This window comes from Hippoglossus hippoglossus, chromosome 5 (assembly GCF_009819705.1).
Source record: "Hippoglossus hippoglossus isolate fHipHip1 chromosome 5, fHipHip1.pri, whole genome shotgun sequence".
Lineage (NCBI taxonomy): Eukaryota > Metazoa > Chordata > Actinopteri > Pleuronectiformes > Pleuronectidae > Hippoglossus > Hippoglossus hippoglossus.
Window position 1 is genome coordinate 29485359 of NC_047155.1, and position 14844 is coordinate 29500202.

The 14844-nt window shown below is 41.2% G+C and overlaps 1 protein-coding gene across 2 annotated transcripts in view; it reads left to right on the forward strand.

Annotated features, from left to right (window-relative positions):
• Positions 1-14844, forward strand: part of LOC117762247 (receptor-type tyrosine-protein phosphatase gamma-like) — a 372407-nt gene that overhangs the window by 322303 nt on the left and 35260 nt on the right. The window contains exons 10-13 of one of the 2 annotated variants that reach the window (XM_034586785.1): positions 5232-5306; positions 5522-5630; positions 6124-6173; positions 7314-8103. In XM_034586785.1, coding sequence (XP_034442676.1) covers positions 5232-5306; positions 5522-5630; positions 6124-6173; positions 7314-8103 — 1024 coding nt within the window. The remainder of the gene's footprint in view (positions 1-5231; positions 5307-5521; positions 5631-6123; positions 6174-7313; positions 8104-14844) is intronic. The other variant, XM_034586786.1, reaches the window with a different exon arrangement.

The following is a 14844-nucleotide window of genomic DNA, read 5'->3' on the forward strand; positions in this document are numbered from 1 at the left end:
GTAAGACACATTCATCACATTACTTATATACTTGGTAGTGTTTAACAGTGTGACATATAAGGAAACACACACACACATACACACACACATGTCATCTTCTTCTGGTGTGTTTCCCCTGGCCTGGTTTGAAAAATACAGACAAAGCTCTGTTCAGATTTTTCTGACTCATCCTTTTGTCTAATTTGGACCATAAAGCAGTCCTGCTCTTAAACTGGATTTATTCTTCATCCAGAGATGTTTAACGGCAAACTCCCTGGGGTAAATAAATTCATGTAGTCTCTTATCATATTGAGAAACTCTACAGCTGTAGTAATTCACTGGCCATACAGAGAGGTTCTATATTCACAGAGCTACTACATCCACGGCCCTGGATTCTGTGAAGCTAATGTGAGTTTGACACATGCAGTAGAGATCAGTGTCTTTGTTCCTTCTGTTTCCCCAGCCAGTGTGTTGAACAGGCACAGTGGCAGATACACCCTTGTAGTCTCATGTAGGTTCGTTTGATGGGACGAAGCAAAGCTTTTTGGAACAGCACGAGGAGCATGGACTACTACAGAGTAGTTTCTGTACAAAGTGTGGACAAGAGGAATGATTACAGCAACTAACAATTCTCCCAGTGTACATATAATGTTAGGATAGACCTGCAACAAATCGGTCTGCCATCTACTTTCCACAGGAAAGTAGATGGCAGACTTTTCACTGAATGATATATTTCCCAAACCACTGAAGAGATTTTAATGGGAAACAAACAGAGGAAGGGCTGAGTTTACAATAACACTTGGAACAACAAATTAAACACTGTAAATGTATATGTGTATACAAATTTACATTAAAGTATGCTTATAAAAGAGGTGGGGATATAAATAAAAGTCTCTAACAGTAGTGTAACAGTATGTGTCAGTTAACAGACCCTTTCATATGATGTTGAGTAAATCCTGATTTTCTAAGAACCGTTTTATTGGGGCTTAAAAGTAAAAGTAATGCTTGTTATTGTGTCCTAATCCCTGACTAAAGGTGCTCTTCATGTCTGTATTTGGAAGCTATGCAGGACTCAAAACACCCAATTTAGTCACAGCAAATTCCTGATTCCAGATGATCGTGAAAGCAAAGTGCAGTTAGACATTTTTGTCCACTGGTGCTTTTTTTCCTCCCACTTCCTTTCTCCTTTCCCTGCTGATGCATTACCAGCTGAAAATACACCAGCCGCTGCTCCGGCCTACAGCCATATGATGTTTGGTTAACTTGATTAATGGACTCTGATTTACCCTTATCACAGTGATGCCCTGTACATAACATGGACATATTTTAATCCTGTAGTATATTTCCATCTGTCCAGATGAATTTCTCATTAGACAGTGAAAGTGCTTTGAATGGAGCCAATGTCAACTTTATTTGCTGTAATTGCAAATCATAATGAGCATATTACGGACTATCAGATGCAGTTGCTCTGGGGAATGTATATGTGTGTGTGTGTGTGTGTGTGTGTGTGTGTGTGTGTGTGTGTGTGTGTGTGTGTGTGTGTGTGTGTGTGTGTGTCATTGCAGAGATACAGAGGGGTTTACATCATCACAACTGTGAGTGTAAGGGCAGTGACAAATCTAATAACTTCTTTTGGAACAAAACTGTTTTGATACATATAAAATCAGCACTGATTGCATCATTAAGATATGAGTTTTTTGTTTAACAGAGGCTCACATAGTACGACGTATTATTAGGAAATGTGTCAGCCGAGAATTTAATAATGTAGTTAATAATTTGTGTGGGGAGAAAAGTTTTCGAGCACTAATACAGACACAGACACACACACACACACACACACACACACACACACACACACACACACACACACACAAACCAAGCAATATCCTCCATCAGTTTCATTACAAATGGTCTCATCAGGGGCCAAAATGAGCTATGAGAGAAGGCTGTGGAGCGGACAGGAGGCTTCATTCCCTTACATTGTGGTCTGCCGGTCGGCTCGCAGAATACTAATGCTAAGCTGGAGGCGATGCAGGGCTGCCAGCCTGTGCAAAAAGCATGACCTTGGGCCAGTGGTTGTGTGGGAAAACCGGATTTGCTGCACAAAAAAAGGATCTGAGTGCCCCCTGGCTGTGGAAGTGTGCACAATCTGCTTTCTGAACTGGGAATCTGCCATGATGAGAGATGGAGGGAAAGAGGTGGGAAGTGTTTTATCCTCTCATCATTAACTCAAGAGACCCCCCACCCCCCACACACACACCCTTCTTCATCTTTCTCCACATGTCTTCTCTCCCCAGTTCCCTGTTCCCACACACCATTGTTTCCCCCTCCCTCTCTCTGTCAGCCCTTTGATTCTGCTCTTATTCCTCATCCTCCCCTGATGCCTCTATCTAGGTCACAACAGGGACTTACATGGCTTTAGGATCCCCAAATTCACACACACATGTCCCCCTTGTCAGAATCAATGACCAATCCCTTAGCAATGAAATACTGTGGACTGGACTATTTTATGGCCCATACCACTTGTGAAAAAGCGGGGAAAGCGAGTAAGGGAAACAACAAATAACTGGATTTAACAGGGCAGAACTGGCATCAGTTGAAGAGTGGGGGTGTGGTAATATCGATAAAAAAAAGCACCATAATATGAAAAAAGATATTAGTGTAATGGTATAAATGGTCATAATGATCATTTCATGCATTAGCCATCTGGAGTCAATGGTAATTTAATGCAGTCTTTCATAGAGAATATGTATATAAGCCGTGGATTTGTTGGAATGTCACTGGCCTCATGTTGGTCTCCTGATAATACTACAAATTGATAGTTAGCAAGTTAAGACATTAATTGTATTAAATATAATGGTTAAAAACAATTCAAATGATGAATGGGTCTCTTTCTTTCTGGCCTCTAACAGATGAATTATAGTTTGTGTTTTTCTAGAGGCACTGAGAGGATTTACCCAAATTCCGATGCTGCTTTAAAAGTTGAGCATGTTTAAGACCACAAACCTCCAATCCCTTTAAAGTTACAGTGGAAGCTTTTAGGAACCAACCAGCTTGGTGAAAATCATTTCATGGGGGTGTATTTTGCAAATGTGGGACATTATGATGTCATGTGACCCCGGAAGTATCAGCCAGACTACTGACCAGGTGTTTCAGGAGCTTCAGTGTTTTCTAGTGGGGGGAGGAGCTCCCTGGACTTTGGGCTTTTAAACTTTGCAGACTTTTTACATTCACAAAAAACTAATGTACTAAATACTGTCACTGAAAAGCACCTTATGTCCACTTGTTAATTTAGCGCCGGGCTAACCCACTTAGCTGTCTTCGGTGTATAATATTATGTCATTCTTAACTGTTAGAATGACGTATGCTTGTTTACACAAAATGGTACAACTATGTGTTGAGCAGTTCTGTAAAGAGATACTGACGAGATTCCAGACTCTCCACACATCCTGTGGGTTTATCAGTTGCTGTTGATGTCACTGTACATCAAACAGAAGAGACACAGCAAACCTTTCTGGTTCACTCAATCTATGACCACTCAGAGCACTTTACAGTAGAGGTTGTGCCATTAACCCATTCACACACATATTCAGTGTATCTATGTGCAGCAATTTCTCTATGAGAAGGTGCCATTTTTGGTGTTCGGTATTTTGCTCAAGGACACTTTGACATGCGGAATGGGGAAGACTGGGATCGAACCTCCAACTTGGTAGCTTGAATGAGTGAAAGTCTGATGTATGTTTTCTACACGGATAAGGAACAAAACATGGAGGAATGTATGGGATTATTATTAGATATTAGATTATTTTCTAGTAAGAGTTGTACATTAGATATTTATAAATGTACCTTTAATTTGTTGAAAATAAAACACATTATCACATTAGTCAAGGTTTTATTCTTAATTTGATAGTGAGTTATTAGTTACTAAAAATACAATTTACTGAATTGATAGTGAACTGCAGCCTATGGTTTACTAATGTGCATATAAAGAAAATGACGATATAATGAGATGCTGTAGTGGATATAGTGATGGTTAAATGTCTCCCCCTGACTGATTTTTCCTCCTACGACTATAAAACAGAGTAGACTATATTTTCCAATGTCCTACAGCATCATTTCAATTGTAACTCAGTGTGATTCTGATTACTAGTGATAAAAGAGTGCATGAAATTTCTGCCCGACTCAGCGACTCTAATATTCCATTAAAACAAGGCTGTAGCAAGGCTGCTGCAATTGATCTCTTACTGGTTCTAAGATTAATCTTACATTGTCGCCCCTTTATGTGATAGAGATGGATGGTGGTGAGGACTGCAAGTGCATGATATTTGTATTTTTCTGCTGGACCAAAGTGTCATGAGATCTTTAACTGGTTTATTCAGTAGAGGAATTGTTCTCAATGAGAGGACACTTTATGAGATTGGATCGTTTGGCAGAAACCCCAGTGCTGGCTCAGATGTTTTCTGTTTAACAGAGTGATGGTCAGTTTGTGTAGGTGAGCCGATGCGGTTCGAGAGGACAGGCTGCCAGCCCCCATGCTGAGCCACTCAAGGAGAGAGAGGGCAGTGCAAGCATGTCCATTGAGGAGGCTTCTTGTGTTGCTAATACCATAATGAGCAGCTTTTCTAACGTTGTGATCTTACAGCTGGCACGGGGGTCTTCATCTCCACCGGTATGCAAGCATCTTTTTTTCACTTGACAGAGGAGCCAAACTGGATCATGGGATTTTACCTGAGCCCCCTCCATCTGCAGTGAATTACAACTGAGACCTCTCAGCTCACTGTCTCGTGTATTTGACAGCGAGATTATTATTTGGAATCAACCTTTTAGAAATAAGGAAACCAACTGCTTAGATGGAAGTTTCAGCACTGAATGAGAGGGTGGTACATTATCAGTTTTTGGACAGCAGCAGATTGAATGTGAAGTGAACTGTCGGGATTAAAAGGCTGGTGGGAAATACGACTGTGTGGGGATGAGGAGGCCTTTGTGACCTTCACTGTGGCTTCATTAGGAAAGCAACACATTTCACTGTCCTTCCCACACACCAGGCTCACACACTGGAGTTGGGCTTGGGTCTCAGGGCCAATCCCTTTTGTTCTGCACTATTTAAGATGTGCTGTGCTGTTATAGATTTTGTTTTTAATGAGCACCAGTCTCAGTTTTTGGGACATTTAAGGGGAAAATTGATGGATTGCCCAATGCAAAATCCTGATTTCTTTCCCTCCTCCTTTCTGTGTTATTCATGGTTTATCCAGTCTCCCTCGATGTGGATTTCTGACCCTCCTGTTCATCTCAGGATTGAGAAACCAGTCCAGTTGCATGCACAGAATGTGAGTTTGAAAGGTAGATTATAAATTTACAAGGTTTGTATGTAATTATCCTGAGAAAAAAACTTCCCATTACACTTTAGAATGTTTTAATCTATTCTTAATCTTAATCAGACATCATTAACCTTTCTGTCCTGTGTTTTGTGTGTGTGTGTGTGTGTGTGTGTGTGTGTGTGTGTGTGTGTGTGTGTGTGTGTGTGTGTGTGTGTGTTATCCAGGAGGCTGTAATTTCTCCTGTCTCCCCCGATGTACTGTACCTGTTTCGAGTCCAGGCCGTCTGCATGAATGACATGCGCAGTGACTTCAGCCAGAGCATGCTCTTCAGAGGTAACACACACACACACACACATACACACACACACAAATTCCAACACAAACATGAATCGAGCTCATGAATTTCTGCCACATCATCTCTTTATGTCATGTTTTTACTATCAGTGTCTCCGCCACATGAGCATTAGTATTTATTTCATGTGCACAGCCTTCTTTTAACAGGCCTAGCATATTGTCTTGTATTGTATAGAACTATAATCTGGCAGCAAAGATTCCTTTGATCATAATATCACAAAGAATCTCATATCAATAGCTGCAGGCTAAAGGAAAAACAACAGAGGAAAGAAAAAAAATCATCTGAAATGCAGAGAGATGTATTTATTTCATCTAACTAAATTCTGTTTATTTTCTTCCTCATTCATTATTCAAAGACCACTTATATTATGCCATGCTGTGATTAATGTTCTTACAGTGCACTCATGGATGTCTGTGACACCTCCCAAAGTCAAGTGTTGCCTCACTCACCCAGTTTTTCCCTGTATTTCAGCAAACACCACCAGGATCTTTGAGGGGACGAGGATTGTGAAAACCGGGATGGTAAGTTTGAATCACAACTATTGTCTTTGCACCTTTTATCCAGCAGAGAGCAGTGTTTGTATTAGCATCCTTCTTTCCTGTGTGCCTTCCTTCACTTTGGCAAAAGCATAAATACTACATATTTATTGCCATTAGACCAGTCTATAATCTGGACTTTGGTCTATTAAGGATCCAAATCCATAATTGAATTAGTTATTCTGCACACATTTCACATGACTCTAAAAAAATGAATAGGTTTTAAGTGAACTGAAGGGATCCTGCATGTCAGTGGCTCCTAACCATTTGAGCCTGTAATCTGTAATCCTTAGTATGTTACAGAACAAAGACCAGCTTGCATGACTATTATTCACTGTTATTCACTGCATCTGGCGACCAGACAGCCATTAAAAACATCGAAATGCCTTAAACTGGGCATACTCTGTGAGACTTTAGAAATGTTGTTGTTGAAATCCAATGCACACTGTACGAGTAAATAATCTGGGATCTGAGCCAAAGCTCACAACTGATGTACTCACACTGATATTCTGACTACACCTGCCTGCTCACAGTTTATGTTCTATCGGACTGTCTGGACTATCTCTGGACCTGGGTTTTTGTCAAAGAGAAATAAGTTGTTTGTTTAAGTGTTTGTTTGCTATCAATGTTAACAAGGGAGGAACGTGCCTGTCACTGTGTGTCGAAATGTCTAAACAAAGAGGCGTCTGCATGTGGACACGTATGTGGCTTGGAAGATGAGAGCATTTCGATTTGGTAGTCTTGTAGAAAGAAAGCAAATTACATTTAAGGTTACTTTATTGCAAATTGATGACTAGCTACACTCTGATTACTGCACTGTAAGAACCCCCTTTATCGTCTTGTTTTTCTTTCTTGTTGTGTAACTGCTTCCAGCCATGAGTTGCATTTCTATTGTGTTTTACTATTTCACGCAGACACAGTGAGTCACACGATTCAGAAATCGCTTCTAAATTGTGCTTTAATCGCCGCTGTCCCATAACAATGTTGTAACATAACTTTTAACAAACTGAGAATCAAACCTTTAACTACTCCTTTAAATACAGGTTAACCTTCTTTGAAATGTTAGATTTGACTGAGGAGAAAAAAATATTTCAAATTTTGATCAGTTGCATTTTTCTTCTTTAGCCGACGGTCTCTCCAGCCTCCTCAGCCGACATGGCACCCATTTCCTCTGGCTCATCCACCTGGACCTCCTCAGGCATCCCCTTCTCTTTTGTCTCCATGGCGACAGGCATCGGCCCCTCCTCCAGCGGTAGTCAGGCAACAGTAGCGTCCGTGGTGACCAGCACTTTACTGGCCGGGCTGGGTTTCAGTGGTGGTGTCATCTCTTCCTTCCCCAGCTCTGTTTGGCCAAGCAGAGCACTGAGGCATAATCCCACCTCCAATCGCCAGCCCGCCGAACCCACTGAGCCCGCCGAGGATACCGCCACCTCTGCCTCTGCTGTCACATCGTCTGCTGCCAACGATTACGGTGAGGCTAGTGGTGAGGACAGCGAGAACAGCAAGAGTCAAGGAGAGGATGGAGAGAGGGAAGGAGAGGACAAGGATGAAGAGGATGAGGAAGAAGAGAAAGACGAGAAGAAGACGAAGAAGAAGAAGAAGAAGAAGGGATCAAGACTAGAAGGCAAAGCAGGGAGGAAGGCCAATCATATAGTGGTGAATGAGCCACTGGGCAAGACTTCGGAGTCCACCGCAAAGGAGAAAAAACAGACTGAACCAGATCCAACTAAAATAACACCTGGTGTAGAAGAACAACCAGAGGCCTATTCACACAATCCACTTGACTCTGACCCCACAACCATTGCAGAGGCAGCCAATGAAACAGCAGCACTTACTACCCCCAAGGAGCCTGCACCGACATTGAGACCCAGAGCAGGGAGAGAAAAGAAGCACCGGTCTTTCTCCATCCACACTGGTGAGTCTGCTAAGTGCTAAACCGTATGTAAACATCAGCTGTGATACTTTGTAGAGCAAGAACAGAAAAGTGGGAATTAGAGAATAAAGTGCAGAATAATCAACTTTCTGTTCCTTTTACTAAAGTGACTAAAACATTCATACTTTTGAGTGTTTTTGCTTTTTCTCTAAAAATGTCCTCAGTCTCTTTGTGGAATCCCAAGTACCTTCTTACATAAACATAACATCAAATAAATGGGTACGGTCCACAGTGAGCATTCAGAAAGTCTTCAGTTCCTCTGAAAATCTGCCTCTATCAAATGCTCTCTAGTCAGGAATGCATCAAGGCAGACTATTTGAAAGAATCCTTACAAGTGAAATCATTTACTGTTGGATATGTATGACCACCAAGGCCCTCCTGAACGAGCTCATAACAGGATCATATTTCTAATTGTAGGATTGACTGTTTGTGTTGCTCCCTTATATTTGCACATGTTCCAAAAGTAAGAGTGTGTTCAATTTTTCATATCAGTTCTGATTTTAGGAGGGAACACGAATATGTAGAAGACTGGCAGCTTTGATCATTATTTCATTCTAACCACTGTAATCCCCTTAGAAGTGTGAGGTCATTGGTAATGCAGTTTATCAAGAGCTTTGGACATTTGTCATTGAATTAATGAAGTCAAAGCATTGACTCTAATTCAGTAATGACCACTCAGTAAGTCAAATTACCATGATGGACTATTTTCAAAGTAAGAATGGTACAAAAGTACTTCATGGAAAGTAATGTAATGCACATCCACTGGATGTAGTAAATAGCAGTTACAGATAGCAGCGGTTGTAGTGTGATATAAGCATTTACAGTAAAACAAGAAACAGTTCTTGTTGTTTGGGGGTAGGAGGTGGGTTGGCTGGTGATGTAGGATGGTGGGTGGGTTGTTTGGTGGGGTGGTGGTCCCAGAATGGTCCTAGGGCCGGGGGTTGATGGTGTCGTCCATGTTGTCTGGAGTGTGTGTGCAGTGTGTGTGTGTACTTTGCTTCCAGCAGAAAATGACAGCTGCTCTCAAAACTCGTCTTCATTTGTGATTGAATGACAGCAACCGAGTCCGACCTGTCGGATACTGTGAGGGATCTTATCTGCAGTTGTAGAGACGAGGACCAGATCTCTATCAGGAGAAATAATGTCATTTTTTGAACAGAACCAGTGTAGAGCTGCACAAGTGTCTTGTATCTTTGTGGGTGAACAGCGATGGCTAATGTTAGCTGACCATGATTAATATGTTCGCCTCACAGTACTGTAAAGTTTCTGCCACATATCAGACTATTTGGAAATGTAATACTGCTTCAGTCAGTCAGATCTTACATTGCTTACACTGCTTATTGTGGTTATTTTGTGCTGTACCACAGAGGTGAGAGACAAGGGAGTGAGAGATTGACTGAGAGAGAGAGAGAAGATAATCTATTATAATCTATCATTGTGTTATTTCAATGATTCTTACTATACAATCAGAATAAAAGATGAATGAACCTAGTGATTGTGAGTGCTCAGCAGAACTATGAACACTTTAAAATCACAAACTTGATCTTATATGTTGAGTTGAATTTATCGGTTTGAACTTGTAAACAGTGCAGTTTAGAAGTTTACATATAAAGATAACTGCCTCGCTGAAGACAATATTCTCTACATTAGTTCCCTGTTCTAACATCAACACACATCACACCTCAAATTCAACTGCAGACATCGTGTTTCTACCCTTGGGCAGTGCATCCGCACAGTTTACAGGCAGGCAGTCTAGCATGATGTAGTGTGGCATTCTGGGTAGGCATATTACGAAGCTCTTACCCTCATGAAGCAGGTCTGCCATCAGAGGACGGTTTCATTTACACAGGTTCTGAAAGGCCTGATTTTAGTGACAATCATTAAAAACAATCACAAAGAGTGTCTTATTATATACAAACATTTCATGATGATGAGCTCAGGCATTATATCCAATAGACACTGCATCAGTGGTGAGCAGCAGCCTCAGACTCATAACAACCCCCTTATAGAAATACAGTGTTAATGTTATATTATATTCATGATAATCTGTCACTGTCTAATGTGTCGTGATTTGATATACTGTGGGGGAAAGGAATTTTAAAAGCATGAGCTGCAACTAAATGTTTGTCCTCATGTTGCATAACAAATACAGTTGTGCAAAAACGTACGTAAAGTATAAATTTAGTTTCACATTAATGCCCAATCCCATTTCACCCCTTGGCCCTAGCCCTTATCCCAGACATGTCAAACTCAAGGCCCGTGACAAAATATCATACGTCTATCTTAACTGGCCCCGCCGGGAAATAGGCTGCACACTTTTTTTTGTGAGAAAAAAGCACCATAGGCCGAGCCACTGTTCGTAATGCCCGGCTAGACGCACTCCAATCACTCGCCGAGTATTTGATCATATTAAATTATTTTTCCAGTGTTCCAGAGATCCCAGTGCCTGCCCCGTCAAGTTCACCCACAAGCTTTTCTCTGTGATAAAGATGAATAAAAACCCCAGAGGAGTCGTCCCACTGATGCACACCTTCACTCCATCTTTAGGGGTTCCACAGCACAGAACCTAACCCCAAACATTAATGAACTGGCAGCCATGAAAAGATGCCAAACATCTGGCTCTAGCACATGTACATAAAAGAAGAATGTAAATATGTTTTTGTTTTGCATTTTATCCAATATCCTGTCTATCCTGTTTAATAAATGTTGACCCTGCTTGGCCCTCGACATACTCCCAGTTTATAATTTTGGCCCTCTCTGTGATTTTGGCCTCTCTCGAAACTGAGATTTTTCCGACCCTCACTTCAAACCAAGGGATATAGACATTTCCCAAAATGCTTTGCGAATCACAGGCAAGAGAGACCCAAAAATTTAGTATTTTCTGCATTAATAAGGATTAAAAAATTACGATAATGATTGTAATACCTTTTTTCACAACAACCTTAAAAAGAAAGATCCCGAGCACGCTAGCGTTAGCATGCTAGTGATCTATTTTTGCATGATAATCCCATATTTTCACATAATTTCTTCGGATGCAATCATAGTCCACAATCCACAATCATGATCCACTGCCGCCATCGGGATCCACCGCCAGCTGCCACCTGTCAGGTGTCCCCCGACATTCTAGACCTATAGCAGCATAACTAAGAGCAGGTCCAAGACGAACCTGGACCAGCGCTAACATTAAGCTTTATCGTAAAGGAAGGTTTTAAGCCTACTCTTAAATGTACAGATAGTGTCTGCCTCCCGAACTGAAAGTAGGAGCTTGATAGCTGAAAGCTCTGGCTCTGGGAGCGCAGTGCTTTAGTGGGGTTATATGGTACTATCAGCTCTTTAAGGTATAATGGTGCCATATTATTAAGGGCCTTGAAGGTGAGGAGGAGAATTTTAAATTCTATTCTAGATTTAACCAGAAGCCAGTGTAGTGAAGCTAATACAGGAGACATGTGGTCTCTTTTCTTGGTTCTTGTCAGGACACGTGCTGCAGCATTTTGGACAAGCTGCAGAGTCTTTAACGACTTACTGCTGGAGCCTGATAATAAGGAATTACAATAATCAAGTCTGGATGTAACAAAGGCTGGACTAGTTTTTTTCTAGAAATTTGTTTTAAGTGAGAATTAAAGGACAAATCAGGATCGAAGATCACTCCCAAGTTCCTGACTGTTTCATTGGAAGCAAGGGCAATGTCGTCTAGCGCAGCTATATCATTAGATAATGTATCTCTAAGGTGTTTAGGGCCAAGTATTAGAACCTCTGTTTTATCTGAGTTTAATAAGAGAAAATTGCAGGTTTAGTTAATTGATTACACTGTTCTGGTTTTATTGACAAGTATAACTGGTTGTCGTCCGCATAGCAGTGGAAATGTACAGAGTGTGTCCTGATAATGTTTTCTAGTGGATATATATTTGAGGATAAAATTGGGCCGAGCACAGAACCCTGTGGAACACCGTGGTTAACTTTGGTGCGCACAGATGACTCATCATTAATTTGCACAAATTGGAATCGATCTGGAAAATAGGATTTGAACCAGTTTAGGGCGGTTCCTTTAATGCCAATTAACTGTTCTAGTCTCTGTTGTGTGTAATGTGACCTTTAAGTCATCATGGTCCTACTCTTTTATCTTGACAGTGAACTTGTTTATAACCCTCATCATCTTAGTAATGTTATGGAAGTGGTGATTTGATAGTAAAGTCAGATGACATGCAGTTTTTCTGGGGGCCTCACAGTGGGGACCCTGATTCAGCTGCCTGTGAACTGGAAACAGAAAATGAAGCCAAGCCTCTTTGCTTTTGACTTCCAAATTTCCTGCCCTCTTTTCTGTACTGCTCCTGCATCCCTCCCTTTCTCTATTTTCTTTACTCTCTCCCTCTCTTCTTTTGCTCCATTTTCTCTTTTCCCCTCCCCTCCCCACCCTCCCTCTTTCTTACTCCCCCTCCACCACCTCATCCTCCCTGCCTCTCCTTCTCGTCTTGCTCTGATCTGAGTGCTGGCCTACTTTCAGACACGGCGAAAGGAGATGAGGCTTGGAGGCCAGATTCAGCTGGAGGGGAGAAAAAAAAAGCCTCTGCTCCATTTTTAGTCACGTGTGTGGGTGTGTGTGTGTGTGTGTGTGTGTGTGTGTGTGTGTGTGGGTGTGTGTTTGTGTGTGTGTGTGTGTGTGTGTGGGTGTGTGTGTTGACGCGTTAGAGCGTGCATGTATCTCACTGCACATTAGTGACTGGCTGTTTGTGCATGTGTGTTATTTGTTTTCATGCTGCTGGTGAGTTTTTTATTTTTTTATTTTGGCAGAGCGCCGAAATCATAAGACAAATGCGGAAGGGAAAGAGAGACAGCATTTCAGTTTTTCTCTCTGTGCATCTGTGTGTGTGGATATAAGGGAGGAGATGCAGAGTTAGCGAGGATGCAAGCCAGCTGTGGTGCAGTGCAGGGGCCCGGCCTGCTGTAATGTTCGGCTCCGGGCAAAGCTGCAGATTGAAGGCCATGGGGGCCGGAGTCAGCTCCAGCAACGTCACGGCTGCAGCAGCTGAACTGGGTAGGTGGTGATGGTGGGGGTGTTGTGAACGTAAAGCAAATTGGATGCAGCAAATTGTCTCAAATTATCTATTATTAGAGCTCTGTGTTGTTTGATGCTGTTACCTGGCTGCACATATTCCCACAGTGTGCATAGTGTGCAGAGATCAGGGCAGGGGGTCTGTTTACTGGGAACTGGACTGGCAGTCTGTTCTTCTCTGTATTCACTTTGATTTATTTGATTTATTTTAACATCCCCTGTTTTTTAGTCAGATGAAGTTAAAGGAGCAGCTTCATGTCATAAGCGTGTTGGCTTTCTCACTCAGCATGAGCTATTGAACGGCACCATCCCTTTGAGTCCCCTGTAGTGATACAGTAGTGTTTAGCCTAGCTTAGCAAATAAGACTTGGCTCCAAAAGTGAACAGTGAAGAGCTACATGAACAGGAAATTAAACACAACATGGCCAGACACATGTCCATCAAACTTCTTCCAGTATAAAATGAGGAACATGGAGAAAGCAAAATGTTTTCTCAAAGATTTCAGACTTTTATCAGAGCATCTTTTTCCAGCTGTAAGTTGCTCTTCATTTCCTTGGTGAATTGTATTGTTTGCGAAATTTCATTGTCAGTGAAATACGTTTTCATGTTGGCCTTTTTTTTTTACGTTTGCTTGTTTTGTCAACTGGGTTCAGTTTTGTGTTTATTGGTGGCTATCTCCACTGGTTTGTGAAGTAATGGACAAATTGGGGCCCTGGATTAAAAATGTTGGCATCTTCTTCCTATATAGTCGGTAACATATATCCATGAAAAATATGGCCACAAAAAGACAACAAGGTACAACTGGATACAAATCTCCAAACATATACACGTGTATCTCTTCCTATAGAAGCTGCTATCGCAGCATGTCGACTAACAGTAACTGATTATTTAGTCCAACAGAAAATACATGGACACTAAATGGGTGGATGAATAAGTCAATAAATAAAAATTCATTCTGATTTCGAGGCTGATGTGAGAGCACAAGTTACGGAGTAGGGACTCAGATAAAGGCAGCAGATTGTAAACTGTTAGCACAGCTCCATTAAAAGTGAAATAAATAATAAAAAATCCACCTTCCAACAACTTTAAAGCTGTCAGAAGACATTTCCTAAAATGTCAGAATATTCCTTTACAGAAGATAGCCTATGGTATATAATTTGAGCTCTGTTCTCATGCTGACATTTAATCATACCCTAAAAGCATTGCTGTCTCTATGAACAGCAGATTTGCAGTTTTACAAGTTTTGAAGACTGCCAGCTCGCGGCTGCTCTCACACTCACTTACCGCAAATGCAACTTCTCTCACATAGCGACCAGATATTACACATGGCTGGTGACTGCTTCTTGGTGTGTGCTGCCAAATTCCACCTCTGTAAAATCTGCAGTAATAATAATAGTAATACAGTAGAGAGAGAGAATTGAGTGATATAATGAATTGTGCTCTCATTTGCGGATGTGTTAAGAAATCAATTATGCTGCATAATGTTTCTGTTGACTTTTAAATAATCTTATGCAAAGGTCAACCGATGTTTGTTTCAACACTTGATCAGCAGCATACAATCCAAAAAAACAGGCATTGACTGTATATTTTCTGGAGGTAATTATACTTCAGTAATTATACATGTTTTTCTTGTTTAATATTTCTTTGTGTACATGTTTTAGTCACATCTTAGAT